Source organism: Propithecus coquereli, unplaced genomic scaffold (genome assembly GCF_000956105.1).
Source record: "Propithecus coquereli isolate 6110/MARCELLA unplaced genomic scaffold, Pcoq_1.0 Scaffold32, whole genome shotgun sequence".
NCBI lineage: Eukaryota > Metazoa > Chordata > Mammalia > Primates > Indriidae > Propithecus > Propithecus coquereli.
Genome location: NW_012148841.1, coordinates 8757961 through 8773578, shown reverse-complemented (window position 1 = coordinate 8773578; position 15618 = coordinate 8757961). Strand labels below are relative to the sequence as shown.

Here is a 15618-nt window from a genome sequence, read left to right as displayed (position 1 = left end):
TGGTGTTCTGAGCATTTATGTATGCTTTATGCTCCACAATGCCTTTTACTGGCAGTCTTGCAGCTTAATTTATATGCTCACATATTACTGGTTGGGGGTGGCTGAATGAATTAATGAGTTAGTCATGTACAATGTAAAGCAGTGTTTTTACTTGGTAGGGACAACACTTGAACAGCATAGCTGTATACATTGCTTTTGTTACCCAATACTTTTTGACCCTCCTCCACTACTTTTGTGCCCTCTTCATAATATTCTGTTTATTTCAGTGGATGAATTGAATGACACTATAGCTGCTAATTTGAGTGACACTGAGTTTTATAGTGGTGAGTTATGGTGATTGTGACTGATACTCTCTCCTTCATTGTAGAATTTAGTCCACTAACTTCACCTCCATGGCTATTTAACCTTATTTCTTTATGAAATTTCTAGTTACATGTTTAATACCACTAGTATAAATGTGTGTCTCTTATGAACTTTAGCTATAAACTTTCAAGCATGTCACTAGAACATTTTCCATGATGTATGTATGACAATGAAACTTGTCATAACTGTGTTCATGTAAAGAACCATTTCACATGGTTTGGAAAAAAATCTTTCATGTATGTTCAAAATTCTATTTTCTATTTTTTGTCCTGTTCATAAACTTTTCTTGTGAACTAAGTTAGAGTTGGCAGAACCTCTTAACCTGCTAGAATACTAACTCATCAGAGCCTTTAGCAACTAACGTTAAGTGAATTTCATAGTAAATCATCACATTTCCTCTGTTTTTACATGATATTATCAATATAATTAGTGATAGCGCTTCTCTTAGTTTTGTTTAAAATCAAGTCACTGTCTTTAATGGAAGTAATCTTTTTAAAAATAGAGCGTTTAACTTCGTTCCTTTAAACAGAAATGAATTTGATTTCCTTAAGGGAAATACAGTTCTGAAGTATGGAGTCTATCAGTGAAAATAATGGGTTCTGGATAAGGGGTCCAGAACTCATTTCTTTAAACCTTAAGATAGTGTAATTTCCACTTTAAGTTTTTCTGAAAAGCCTTCAGAAAATAAGGATACATTGTGGAAAAGTCTCCATAAATAGGAAGGTGGCCTGTATGAATATCTTTAAAATCTCTGACTGGGGCCCTCTTTATTTTTTCATTGAGGAAACCAATTTCAATTTATTTAATCCCACCATTATTCTTAATTTGTGGTATACAATTTGCAAGACCTCTGTCAGAAACTCTCTAGTTTTGTTTTGTTTTCCATAAACCTTGTAGTTTGGGGATCTTAATATGATTAATCAGTGGATTTGGCTATAATGTCCCCAGCATAAATCAAAATACCCCCTCCATAACCATATCTTTCTGAAAATCCTCACATCTTTCAGAAGACAGTTAATTTTTGCTTTGACCTGAACACTAACATTAAGGAAAATGTAGTTGATAACATGGTTTTCCTCTCTATGTCAACATTTGGAAGATAACGATATCCCACAAAAAATTTATAAAAACGTAACCCAAATTAAGGAAATACACAAAAGGAAAAACAGTCCTTATTATTAGTGCTTATGCAACCAAAATTGTTTCTATTCCTGGGTAACTGAGTGAGTGATGGCTAGGAGAGTGTGTATGTGTAGCTTAACAAATTTCATAATTAATGTTAAATAGTTTTGAAAAGGGATTAGAATTTCAGGCAGCTTTTTTGACAGTGGACTGTGTTTCCAGAAATACATATTCATAGTTTTAATGCATACTGATTTTCTTATTTGCAGCTAAATCAAGTAGAGAGAGACCACCAACATTTTTAACTCCGGAAGGCAATGCAAGTAAGAAAGAGGAATTAAGAGGAAATGTGCTTTCGCTAGAGTGCATTGCAGAAGGACTGTGAGTTAACACTTTCTGTCCTGATGTACATTTCTTATAAAAGTATAGCAGGTTCGTAAGAGGCATTAGTATCATAGGAAGAGTAATTGTCTTATACTAATTCCATCAAGCATCAAGAAAAATTTAGTAATTATTTCCAAAGTAGACTATGCGAATCTTATATTACTGTTGAACTATTTTGTTCATGGAATAGTGTTCATATTGAAATATCACCTTCTGATTTCTGTGACTATAATTAGGATGTATCATTTTACTATTTGGTAACAAACCACCTCAAAAATTAGCGGCTTAAAAATAATTGCTATTTATTATTGATCCCTTGTCCTGAGATCTGCAGGGAAGTAGTGCTGTGACCAGCTAGGTTCGGCTAATCTCAATCAAGCATGCTTGTACATCTGCTAGGGGGCTCAGCGGGCAGTTCAGGACTCTCAGGGGCTGCTGGATGTTCGCTGGGGCATCTAAGCTGTTGGCCATGAGTTTCTCACATCCCTCCAGCAGTCTTGTCGCATACTAGGCCTCTTAGCACAATGTCCCTTCCACCACTTCCTATTGGCAGGCACAAGGCCAAGCCCAGATTCTTTGAACTGTCTCATCTGTGCACACCTCAAAACTCAAACCACCCCAGAACTGATGTGATTTTGACAGGAGTTGCAGGGAGGGCTCCCCAAGATTCAAGAGCAACTGTTATGTTGGGTCCACACTACAGGCAAGTTTCTATGTAGTCCCCATCTTGTGCCCGGCACAGAGCAAGTACCGTTGGTATGGGCACATCTGCTGAAAACCTGGAATAGAATCTCAGAAACATGCTGCCTTCACGTGTTGTGATCCCAGCTACCCTTGACCTGATAACTACTGGTCTCACATTCCTTCCTGAATCCAGGAATAACTTTCCTTCAGGAGGCACAGGGAGGCCTCTGCTGGCCAAGGCAGGAAATCACACTAGGCATTACTCAGTTCTTAGAGAAACTGAAAACTAGCAAACCCCCCTTTTAAAGATATGTTAAAAATCTATCTTTTCCACCAGAATTAAAATTTAAAAAAACTTCCAATTTTCATCATCACTGTATAAGAAAGTGGTTTAATCTGCCAACGTCTTACCTTTTAGGAGCAGAAGTACCCATTCTCACAATTTAGTGACTTCTCCTCCCACAAATGATACATTATGTAAAAAACTAAAATATGGTTGGTATTTAGAAATTTCACAAAACTCCAAAAGGAATTTTAAAAACTTTGGAATGTTGTAAAACCAAGATTGGGACTCTATCATTCACAAACCAACAACCGTTAGACCCATAGACTCAAAATATTTCTAATTCTTAACAACTGTGCAGTAGAATAGGAGGCCCCCAAAACCATGCACTGTTTTGTGAGGTATAAACTATGATATTGTGCTTCTAGCTCCATTCCCTTCTCACCTCCAGATCATATGAGATGCAGATTAGTCTAACTATAAGGAAACATCAAACTATGTTATTAGATTCCACAGGTGTATAGTATTTCAGTTTTTCAAAATGATTCCACATCTTCCACTTCTTTTATATTTGTAGCCTGTTTTAATTTTAGAATCTATTTCATCAGATATATATGCTCAGTTATTTTTATTCAACCAAACAAACCAAAACCAATTTACAATATCAATGAATCCCACTTGCATTTCTATTGACAAATACTGTGATCTTCCTGAGGGCCTACACCATACTTTTTTCATCAATATCTTCCCAACACATAGCTCAGTGCTTAGGAAATGTTCATGTTGAATAGATTGTTATTTTACCCTCATGAAAACCTTCTGAAGTCGTTAGATCAAGTCAAGCATTATTACCCCATTAAGGCAACTAAGGAAACTAAGGCCCAAAGAGGTCAGAGATCCAAGATCAGACAGAAATTTAGAGAGAGAGCTAGAGTTTTGAAGAAGATCCTCTAACTCCAAGCCTGTATTTTGGCTTATCATCTGTCTCCATATTTTATGACTTAATAAGAAACATAGTTGGGCCAGAAATGGTTTGAGTAACACATGAGTTTGATCTATTCTTATCAATTGGTATAATAATATTTTTAAATACTACTAATAATGAAACTAAAAAAAGAATGCTATTCCCCTAATCACTTAATTCACATCATCAAATAGTCTGTTGTAAATACAAAAGTTCTTCCATTTTAAATGGAAATGTATATAAAAGTTCATGGGCAGAGATATGTTTATGAGTTCTTTATATGTTTTAAATTCTAACTGATGAAAAATTGTAATTCAGTATCATTAATGTAATGGCATGTCTTTTGATTGGCATAGTACCTTCACGTAAAAATTTCCAAAAGATCTTCATTGGTCAGAACTCTAGAGAAAATAATTAGGCCCCTTCAGTAAAGCAACTCATGCTAGCATTCACACTACATCATTAAAGTCAAAGTTTATGGTGTGCCATAAATTAATATAGTTCTGATCATGTGAAAATGTAAAACTTTGAGCATTATTTGTAGAAATTTGATGCTAATTAAAATATCTGTATATTTCTTTTGATCTTTGTATAAAGATTTCTTATAAACCCACATGAAAATTCACCCTCAAAGGCAGTCCCAGGTAGACATCTTTTTTTGTAACATCACTATTTATTTATTCTATCAGGCCTACCCCAATTATTTACTGGATAAAAGAAGATGGAATACTACCCATCAACCGGACATTTTATAAGAACTTCAAGAAAACTTTGCAGATCATTCATGTTTCAGAAGCAGACTCTGGAAATTACCAATGTATAGCAAAAAATGCATTGGGAGCCATCCATCATACCATTTCTGTCACAGTTAAAGGTATATCATTGTTTAAAATGCATTCCTCTTGCCTTCATGAGAGATCCTGAAACTTTCAATTAAATATGCCTTTCATTATGTTCTTCAATAATGTTAAATGTAAATTTATATAAACATTCATGGTACCTTGAATCTCCTGTCATTGCTATTTATAGTTCATCTAAATCAGGTTTAAAAATTTACTTCTTAAAATCTTCCTCACAGAAGAATTCCAATTAATAGATGTGGAAGGAATGAGAAAAATAGAAAATCACCGTTAGAATCCCACAGTAATAACTGCTGCAGGTAGATCCACCAATGAATGTTAAAATTAGTGGGTGAAACTTTAAGGGAAACAGAATATATACATAGCTTCAAACTGCTTCTCTCCCCCAAAAAATTAATTACTGGGGCAATTTTAACATATGTCCACAAATTCTTCAATACTCCTTCCCCAAGGAGATGGAATTTACTCCTCCTCTTCTTGCGTGTCAGCTGGACATAGTGACTCACGGCTAATGGACAGAGTATGGAATCCAGGAAAACAGTAACTTTGCAGTAGGGAGACCTGGTGGACACCTCCTAAGTGTTGATAATCCAAGTGATGAATGTTGACATTCACCGATAATAAATCACTTTGCATTCATATTTTCCCTGATATGGTCCATCACCTCTATGGGATTCTCAAAAACCCCAAATCTCAGGCTAATTGCGAGAAAATATCAGACAAACCCAAGTTGAAAGGCATTCTACAAAATAACCAACCGGTACTCTTCAAAGTGTCAAGGTCATGCAAGACTAGGAAAGACCAAGAAACTGTCAGATTGGAGGAGATTAAGGAGACATGACAAATAAATATAATATGGTATCTGGGACAGGATCCTGAGATAGAAACAAGCATTAGTGGAAAGACGAGGGAAGTCTTAACAAAGTATATCATATAGTTAATGGTACCAATGTTAATTTTTTGTTTTGATAACTATACCATGGCCATGTACGATGTTAACATTAGAGGAAGCTGAATGAAGAATGTATGAGAACACTCTCCATTACCTTTGCAATTCTTCAAAAATGAAGTGTTTAAAAATTGCTTCCTAATTATATAATTACATACATTCTATAGGGCTCAGAATTTAAGTTCATGTTTCTTAGCTCTATCTTTACCTGTAAATTGCTCTACAGTCTTAGATAAATCTGTTACCTCTTTGATGTCTGATTAATCTTAATGTAAAACGATACAATGACATTTATATCAAACAGGTCTAGAAATGGTACATATATGTCAGTGAGTTTCTTTAAACATTCTTTTATGTTCTTTGAAGCATCACTTATAAATATATTCCTTAAAAAAAATGAGGCTAACAAATTATTTGCAAAGTACTTATTATTAAACTAGTTTAATCTGTTCTTTTGCTAAAATACTCATTTGATTCAGATTTTTGGTCTTTTTTTTTTTTTCTCTCTTCCTCCAATAAAGCTGCTCCATACTGGATCATGGCACCTCAAAATCTTGTGCTGTCACCAGGAGAGGATGGGACCCTAATCTGCAGAGCTAATGGCAAGCCCAAACCCAGAATTAGCTGGTTAACGAATGGAGTCCCAGTAGAAAGTAAGTTGCCTTGATTGGCTCTAGCTGCAGTGTATTTTCAGAGCATATGTGCATCTCAACAGTGAACAAATGGTGATAAAAAATAATTCAAGTTAGGGAAGGAAGCCATTAATATGCTAAACAAAGGCACCAAATTACCTTCAGGGTTTTATTTTCTTACCGTTAGATATTTATTTTGACTTTGAGTAGTTTATACTATTGACATAATGGTATGTGTTGGTTGTGACTTGGCAATATTTCCTCTGTTTTTTACATGGATGATGGGAAGAATGACAGGGTCAGAAATGTACTTCACCAAAAATTTAAGATTATCTTCTTTTTTTAAAACATCAAATGATTCATGGAAACACCATAGGAGTCAGAGGAGATGGATGGGGACGCTAGGCATAGAGCCAGTGGATATGGCAAGAATAAGAAACACAACTGTTTTAATTTAAAAATTTTCAGTCCTAAGTATAGCCCAAGTTCTCCAGTCTTCAGATCTCATTTACTATCCAAAGAACACATCCTCTACTGCTGAGATCATCCTTGAGCAACACTATGTAGCCTAGCTGTGCTTGTCCCCTATTCAGCAGCATCCCTGCTCTACTGCCCCACTCCCTGCACTTCCTCATCTGCCAGCTTCTCCAAGCTTCCCATAACAGTCCGCCAAAGTATCGCCACAGGCCCTTCTGTCAATCTGCCAAATCACAGCAAAGACCAGTTTTACAAAACTTGGTTAAAGGCTTGGGGATAGTGGAAAGGAATTATAGCAAAGGAAAAAAAAAGAACACTTAAAATGAACATTGCAGCTCATTGCTTCTGGATTCCTAAGCTATGGCCACGAACAGAGAGCCCACTAGCTCTCCACTTCCTCCACCCCACCCACTCCCAGCTGCTGCAGACAGAATCTTTGAACAGTTTACCCTTTTTGGAGTTCAGACCTCCTTGTAGACCCGGAGACAGAGAAAATCCGGTTTCTGTATCACACCCGGCCCCAGGTTCACCCTCCCAGTCATTACCATGATTATCTGCAAAGATATTCTTTACTCACAATGCAGACAACCTTCAGGCTTGTGATGTAGAGCAGATTGGCTCTCGATTGCCTCCAAGTCAGAATAAAATATTGGTTCCACTTTTACATAACTAAAAAGTCTACCAAGCTGACTTTCCCAAATCAATGCACAGTCTCCCCGCTAAGAGGGATCTGGAAACTGCTGGCAGATTTAGAACGGCACAGGTCCCTGTTTCTCACCGTCAAGGTCTGACAACTGCAGAGTTACGCTGAGTAACTGCACCGTGTTCCATGAGGATGTATTGGGCGTTTTCTTGTGTTACATAGCACAGGAGTTATCAGATGCTTTGAAACAGCAGCCTGTGTTTACCGTAACAGGAAGATGTTCCTGGGAAAAAACAGATCTAAAGAGGCCAGCAAATGGGGTTTGGGTATTTTCCCTCCCAATCTTAACCATGATTGGGATCAGGAGAAATTGCAGAGAGTACTTTGTGGTTGTGTAACAGGAAGCTGTTGCCACTCTCAGGAGAATGAGAGTGAAAACTAAGAGAAAAAGTGGAAGAAAGCCAGAACTAAAGAAGAAGTTTGATGGTACAATATATGATTTTCCTAGAAATGCATGCAGAATGGCAATAAATGATGGTGCATGCTCAGCACTCTCACAGCGTGCTTGCAGCTCAGAGGTTCTGTCCCGATTTATGGGAGGTTAAAAGTGCACCTGAGATCCAGACTCAGCGAAGCTGGCAAGTGGGAGCGACCATCCATCTAGCCACTCTGCAGGGAAAACGGGGGGCCAGGGCATGTTGAAAGGATAAACCCTTGAGCTCAGCAGCCGGGATGCGATCCTGAGACCGTGACACAGCAAGAGGAGTATAGATAATGACACTGATCTTTGCTCCCAACTTGCTTAGCTTGTCATCCTTCTACACCGGATGTCTTAGTCTGTTCCTGGTGCTATAACAAAATACCTTAGACTGGGTCATTTATAAACAACAGAAATTCATTGCTCACAGTTCTGACAGAACCTTGTAACTCTAGTTGTATTAAGAGCTTTAAAAATACACTTACAGATACTCCCCTTTTAAATGAAACTTTTGTGGGGAAGACCAATTGCAAAAGGCCTGCTTTGGGGGCAGGGGGTGGTAGTTCCAGGGAGACAAATTAGGCCCTTCTACTGTAACCCTAAATCATCTGACTAGATCCAGAGCAGAAAGAGGGCAAAATGTCTCAAATCAGATTCCAAATCAGTTCATTTTTTACATCCCAAAAGTATTCTTGGCCGGGCGCGGTGGCTCACGCCTGTAATCCTAGCTCTCTGGGAGGCCGAGGTGGGCGGATTGTTTGAGCTCAGGAGTTCGAAACCAGCCTGAGCAAGAGCGAGACCCCCGTCTCTACTAAAAAATAGAAAGAAATTAATTGGATAACTAAAAATATATAGAAAAAATTAGCTGGGCATGGTGGCGCATGCCTGTAGTCCCAGCTACTCAGGAGGCTGAGACAGGAGGATCACTTGAGCCCAGGAGTTTGAGGTTGCTGTGAGCTAGGCTGACGCCACGGCACTCACTCTAGCCTGGGCAAAAGAGTGAGACTCTGTCTCATAAAAAAAAAAAAAATAGATGTAAAAACATTTTCAAGATTGATAGTACTCTGTACATGTAAGGTGGTATTATTATGATTATTCTCATTATCTAAATGTTAGAAACATTTATAGTTTTAGCCAGCCATGTCAGGAGAGTCTGGTTAAAAGAAATTGTTATCTGAAGGCTACCAGCTCAATTGCAGACCTTACTTTTAGGGCTTTAAGTTATACATGGTGATTCTGTACTCTTGAATTTCCTTCTTCAGTGTTTATTTACAGCAAATGAAGTTGATTATTCCCAGAATTAATCATTATTCCTTTGCATAATTTGTGTTTGCATGTTGAAGAGTTACTCCTACCCAGTAGCCAGCAAATAGTGTCCAGAGCTTCAAATGTCTGTGCTTTAGCAATTTTATTCCGTGTCCAGCTACCAACTGGGCTTCCATATGTTACCATGACAGTTCCTGGATTTGTTTGCAGTTTTTAAAAATAAGTACTTAAGGAAATGTAGCCCAAAACCCCATGGAGAGAGATCTGCTTATTCATTACTCTTACCTAAAGGGTTTGTTTTATTCCTAAATACCTTGCCAAAAATAAATATTTGAAGACTGCACCATTTAGCATAAATAAGGCAGATACAGTCAGATGCCTTTCAGGTAAAAAGTATCTTCCTAAAGAGTTGATAGCAAAGAAAAGTACAATTGGAAGCTCCAGAAAAGCTTTTCGAAATGGTTTATGTTTGCCATTAAAGAGTCTCCAGTTAGGGAAAATTGTCTTACTGGCTTTATTAATTGACTTTTGCGTCCCATGTTCATGATGGTGCAACTTTTTTAATTATTGTGGTTAAAACACATAACATAAAATTTGCTGTCGTAACCATTTTAAAATGCACAGTTCAGTGGTGTTAAGTATATTCACATTATTGTGCAGTAGATGTCCAGAACTGACGCTCTTTACCCATTAAACATCACATGGTGGTGTAACTTTTAAAAGCTCTATGTACTCAAGGAATGCTCTTCTCACACGGTCTGCCACCCATCCAAAGAGATTCGGCCCAGACCCCTACCTGTGCCTCATCACAGTCTAAAATACCCAGGCACAACACTCCACTGTCTGGCATATCCACAGAGGTGCAGTCAGGGAAGGCATCAGGAGTCCCCGAAGGAGTCCCAGCACTGAGTGCCCAAGTGCTGGTTCCCAAAAATGGAGGAAGGGGACCATGGGCCAAGGAATGCAGGCAGCCTCCAGAAGCTGGAACAGTCAAGGAAGTGGATTCTTCCCTAGAACCTCCAAAAAGGAACGTAGCCCTGCTGATACCTTGATTGTAGCTTAGTGACGCCCACATCAGACTCCTAACCTACAGAACTGAATGATAATAAATTTGTGTGGCTTTAAGCCACTAAGTTTGTGGTAATTTGTTACCGCAAGAGTAGAAAACTATTACAGAATGAGTGAGCAAAATACTTTGAGTATGCGTACTAAAACAAGGATAACTACCTTTAGTTTGGTATTTTTATTCAAGTGGGTTAATAAAACACAGATGAACTAAATGTTTTTTATTTTAAAGTGATAAAGGAGTCTAAATGCAGTGATAAATATATCTTAGATGCACATCCTTTTCTTATCGCCAAAGAAAAAGAAATGGCTTTTAGAAAGAAAGTAAAGACTCTTAACTGGTTCGAGTTGCAAAAGCAGTTTAAGAGAAAGAGTGCTGTTATTCAGTTTTGACTTTGATCAGTGTGCTGAGACAAGAGATCTAAACCCCTTTTAGGTACTTGTAAAGCAATGTAAGGTCACAACCTAAGGCTTAGCGTTTACAAAAAGGATTTCATCTCTAATAGCACAGGAGTTCCAAATTGTTGGGCCTGCCCTGGACTAAATCCTCACATATTATATTACCTAGGCAGTTCTATTCCACTTCAGTAAGAATCAGTGCTGGTCCTAACATTTTTTCTAAGTACTTAAGAAATTTAGTTGAAAACACTGTCCTTAAGAGAAATTTTACACAATTTATTTCTACTTTAACCTCAAGAACTTCCAAAACAAAAAAATAAATATTTTCACATATTATTAGCCCTGTATTTATTTATTTATCTGTTTCAAGAAGAGGCACTCGAAAGGGACAGGTTTGGACTAGTGAGCATATTTCTGTATTTTTTGACTAGCTTTTGCTGTCTCTTCCTGATCATTAACTTGCCTCCTCATAAATAACCGCAGTCTCTGTGAACAAGGCAATGTTTTCCTGAATTTGTGGTACAATTTTTACCCAAACTTGTGAGGTTTTTTTTTTCCCTGCATCTCTTAAAATAATATTCAGTGTTGCAGAATCAATCTACTTAAGACTAAATGAATATTGAGCATATACCCATGCTAATATATGATAACTAAATTCAGAGGAGGAAAATTCATGGTTTCTGCCTGACTTCTAATGGTCTTCTTGCTGCATATACCTGAATCGGTCTGTATTTATGTCCTCCTGACTGGAATGTAGACCTCAAGCTGTATAAGTATAGTATACATCTGTTAAGCAAAAAGGAATAAATATATACTTTCTGTTTTTACACCAAAACAGTTGCCCCTGATGACCCCAGCAGAAAAATAGATGGTGATACCATCATTTTCTCAAATGTTCAAGAAAGTTCAAGTGCGGTATATCAGTGCAATGCCTCTAATGAATATGGCTATTTACTGGCAAACGCATTTATCAATGTGCTGGGTAAGCTCTCTCTTTATTAAAGACATGGCAAATTAAATTAATGACTGCTGTTATTTTCCATTTGTTCAGCAAAAATATATTGGGCATCTACTATGTGCAATACACAGTGTTCAGAGCTATGAGGGATATACAGAGATGGATAAGACACAGATCTTACCCTAAAGGATATTGCAGTCTGCTCTTAATGTTCATTCATAACAGTTTTTATAATGGCAAATCCTTCATTGTGGAAATAATAAAATAGGCTGTGCCATTCACAGATGGTTAGATTAAGTGTCAAACCCATCAAAAGGAAAATAGCATTTGTCTGCTATTGGTAACTGAATATTACCATTCTTCCATCCTTAGAAACTGATTGACAATTTCATGATTCTTATTTTTAAAAAGTAAACCATTAATTGCAATCCTTGGCCTTTATCCAAGTCATGGATGTAAATTTATTTAATTTGTAAAAATATGTTTTAAAAATGTGACATACTCAAACATATTATCAAATAGTTGGTTTATGTGAACATTGTACTTATAATATTGGACAAAACTAGCAAAATACCACATTTGTTAAAATTTATATGAGAATTATTTTCTTGGTGCCAAGGAATTGTACTTCAACTCTTTAAGATGAGTATGCTCCCTTTTCAAACAAAAGTAACATCAGGAAGCCAACAAATACTTGGTATTTTTCCTTCATGCTTGAAATGAAGTTCATTAATCACATCAAGAGCTAAGCAATTAAGATATTGGTGGATGTTGAGGAAGCAGTTTTGACTACCAGCTCCATTTTTTACTCTCTACTTTTATGAGTTCAACTTTTTTAGATTCCACATATAAGTGATATCATGCAGTATTTGTTTTTCTGTATCTGCCTTGTTTCACTTACCATAATATTCTCTAGGTTCATACATGTTGCTGCAAATGATAGGATTTCCTTCTTTTTTAAGGCTGAATAGTGTTCCGTTGTGTATATGTACTGCATTTTCTTTATCTTATTCATCCACTGATGGACACTTAGGTTAATTCCATATCCTGGCTATTGTGAATAATGCTGCAATGAACACGGAAGTTCAGATATCTTGACATACTGATTTCATTTCCTTTTGATATATACCCACTAATGGGATTGTTGGATCATATAGTAGTTTTATTTTTAGTTTTTTTAGTATAAACAGTATAAACAATCTTTATACTATTTTCCATAACAGCTGTACTAATTACATTCCCACAGTGTACAAGTGTTCCCTTTTCTCCACATCCTTGCCAATACTTGTCTTTCATCTTTTTGATAATAGCCATTCCAACAGGTATGAGGTGATATCTCATTGTAGTTTTGATTTGCATTTCCCTAGTGATCAATAATGTTGAGCATTTTTTTTCATTTGCCTGTTGGCCATTTGAATATCTTCTTTTGAGAAATGTCTATTCCAGTCCTTTGCCCATTTTAAATCAGGTTATTCATTTTCTTACTGTTGAGTTGTTAGAGTTTCTTATATAATTTGAATATTAACCCCTTATCAGACATATGGTTTGCAAATTTTTTTCCCATTCCCTAGGTTGTCTCTTCACTCTGTTGATTGTTTCCTTGGCTGTGCAAGCTTTTCAATTTGATGTAATCTCATTTGTATATTTTTGTTTTTGTTGCCCTGGTTCCGTTTTTTAGTCATCACACTCATCACTCTGCTGTTTTCTGCCAGCTTATGTGTTCCCAACATTCCCACCTACTAGGGTTATGATGGGTCAGTCATTCAACAAAAATATACTTGGCCATTATTTTTGTGCCAGATACTGTTCTGGAGATAAAATGATAAAAAGTCCCATTCCCTGGCTGCAGTGAACTCACAGTATTATAGAAGATACAGAGAAGTAAATCAACAATTAAAATAATGCCTGAGCAAGATGTAAGCATGAGTCAGAGGGAGGGAAATTGTATTTTTCTGCTTTGAGTGACCAGTAGTGTCATGCTTGATAGGGAATATGGGGGCAGAGACATGTTGATTGTGCTTTATGATAAACTTCAATGACTTTAAAACAAAATACCATAAATATACTGTGGGCCTAAAATGTATTCTAATATTTACTTTACCTTTGTAAAACATTCTTAGCTGAGCCACCACGAATCCTCACACCTACAAATACACTCTACCAGGTCATTGCAAACAGGCCTGCTTTACTAGACTGTGCCTTCTTTGGGTCTCCTCTCCCAACCATAGAGTGGTAAGTAATGGCCCTGTGTGTGTGTGTGTGTGTGTGTGTGTGTGTGTGTTTAATACTTAACATTTGCTAAAGCCTTCATATTTCTAACTATGTTGGATTTTAGTCAAAAAACAAACATGGGGAAGGCAGTGCATAATCCAGCATACTGTTAATTATTAAATTCATTCATTCATTCACAAATATTTCTTAACTACCTGCTCTGTGCTAAATACTTTCACATGTATTATCTAGCAGCACACTCTATCAACCACAAAGCTACATGTAAATGAATTTTTAAAAATTTAAGACTGCTGTATTTTACAGTGTCATGGAAATTCCCTGGGACTTTGTCAGTAGTCCCTGAAGGGACTAGTTAGGGGACAGTCCTTGATAATAAAATATCACGGGGGAGGTTTCTATAAGCTGGAAAGCATAATTTGTTATTACCAGGGTTCTCTTTAGTACCTCTGCCACCACATCTGCCTGACTTGGATCCAGCCAAGCTCTCCTGTGTCCTTGAAGACACAGGTCCCACTTACAACCATCCCCTTTCATATACCACTCTTGATATAAGTCCTCTAGCTCCTCCTAGCAAGCTTACTTGAGCTGAAAGAGACAAGGCTAGAATGGATAGACAGTAGCTCGGAAAGAATGAATAAAATAAAATTGGAACATTCATTGATTAATCAGCTGTCAGGTCTCAGATACTGTGCTAGGTTCCAGCTACAGAGGTGAGAATAAAAACAGAGTTAGGATTAAAGGAAAATCTTCCCAGGCCTCCACCTTAACTCCAGAGAAGAGAAACAGGGATGCTTGTGCAGGCGATTTTCTATTGAAGATGATGAATTAACACTTAGATAAGAGGATGACTTTGCCTCATCCCTTTTCTTCCATCTTCACTTCTCCTATCTGACATACATGCTTTTTTCTTCCTTCCCTAAATATTTTCCTATTCATACTTTCAAAAGTACAAACCTTTTAGCCTTGAAATCAAAATCTCTTTACAACTGTCATCTGTAGAAAGAGTTACAGATATATCCCAGTTGAGGGGAAAATGTCGAAAAGAGCAGCTTTCATTCTGTTTATTTTATTAACTATTATATTTAGGGATAAAATAGGTAATAATGTGTTTAAATTATAGATCTCTCATAATAAAAATTACAATATAAACATTATGTTCTATCAGCGTGATTCTACAAACACCATTTATTGTTGAATTCTCCAGTTTTAGATCTTGTCTTTGCATTTACTCCACTGACATATAAGCATGCAGTGTGCTTGTGCAAATGCCAAATGTCTCTGGGCTTGACATTCTAACACAGACCATGGTAGTGTTGGGCTTGAATGTGGCATTTTTTGTCTGACTTTAAATTATGATGTGTTTTTAACTTCTCATTGTGCTAATTCTGTAATGAAGGTTTAAAGGAGCTAAAGGAAGTGCTCTTCATGAAGATATTTATGTTTTACATGAAAATGGAACTTTAGAAATTCCTGTGGCCCAAAAGGACAGTACGGGAACTTATACATGTGTTGCAAGGAATAAATTAGGAATTGCAAAGAATGAAGTTCACTTAGAAATCAAAGGTAAGGTAAAGGTAACAAATTTTTTCCTAGTATTAGGTGACTTTGAGCAAATTCTCCAGCTTTGTCAATGGATAACAATAACTTTAAATTTCAGATCCAACAAGGATCATTAAACAGCCTGAATATGCAGTTGTGCAAAGAGGGAGCACAGTGTCCTTTGAATGCAAAGTGAAACACGATCACACTTTAATACCCACTGTCATATGGCTGAAGGACAACAGTGAGCTGCCCAGTGATGAAAGGTATTTAAAGATGATTTCTTTCCTTTCTCGTTAAGCTGCTCTTGAATCAAAGAG

At 36.9% G+C, this 15618-nt stretch overlaps 1 protein-coding gene across 6 annotated transcripts in view; it reads left to right on the top strand.

The window, feature by feature from the left end:
• Positions 1-15618, top strand: part of NRCAM (neuronal cell adhesion molecule) — an 80531-nt gene that overhangs the window by 13873 nt on the left and 51040 nt on the right. For 4 of the 6 annotated variants that reach the window (XM_012650358.1, XM_012650357.1, XM_012650361.1 and 1 more), the window contains 8 exons: positions 267-323; positions 1755-1866; positions 4490-4674; positions 6131-6262; positions 11408-11551; positions 13648-13759; positions 15156-15322; positions 15417-15564. In XM_012650358.1, the coding sequence (XP_012505812.1) occupies positions 267-323; positions 1755-1866; positions 4490-4674; positions 6131-6262; positions 11408-11551; positions 13648-13759; positions 15156-15322; positions 15417-15564 (1057 nt within the window). The remainder of the gene's footprint in view (positions 1-266; positions 324-1754; positions 1867-4489; positions 4675-6130; positions 6263-11407; positions 11552-13647; positions 13760-15155; positions 15323-15416; positions 15565-15618) is intronic. The other 2 variants (XM_012650362.1, XM_012650359.1) reach the window with 1 other exon arrangement.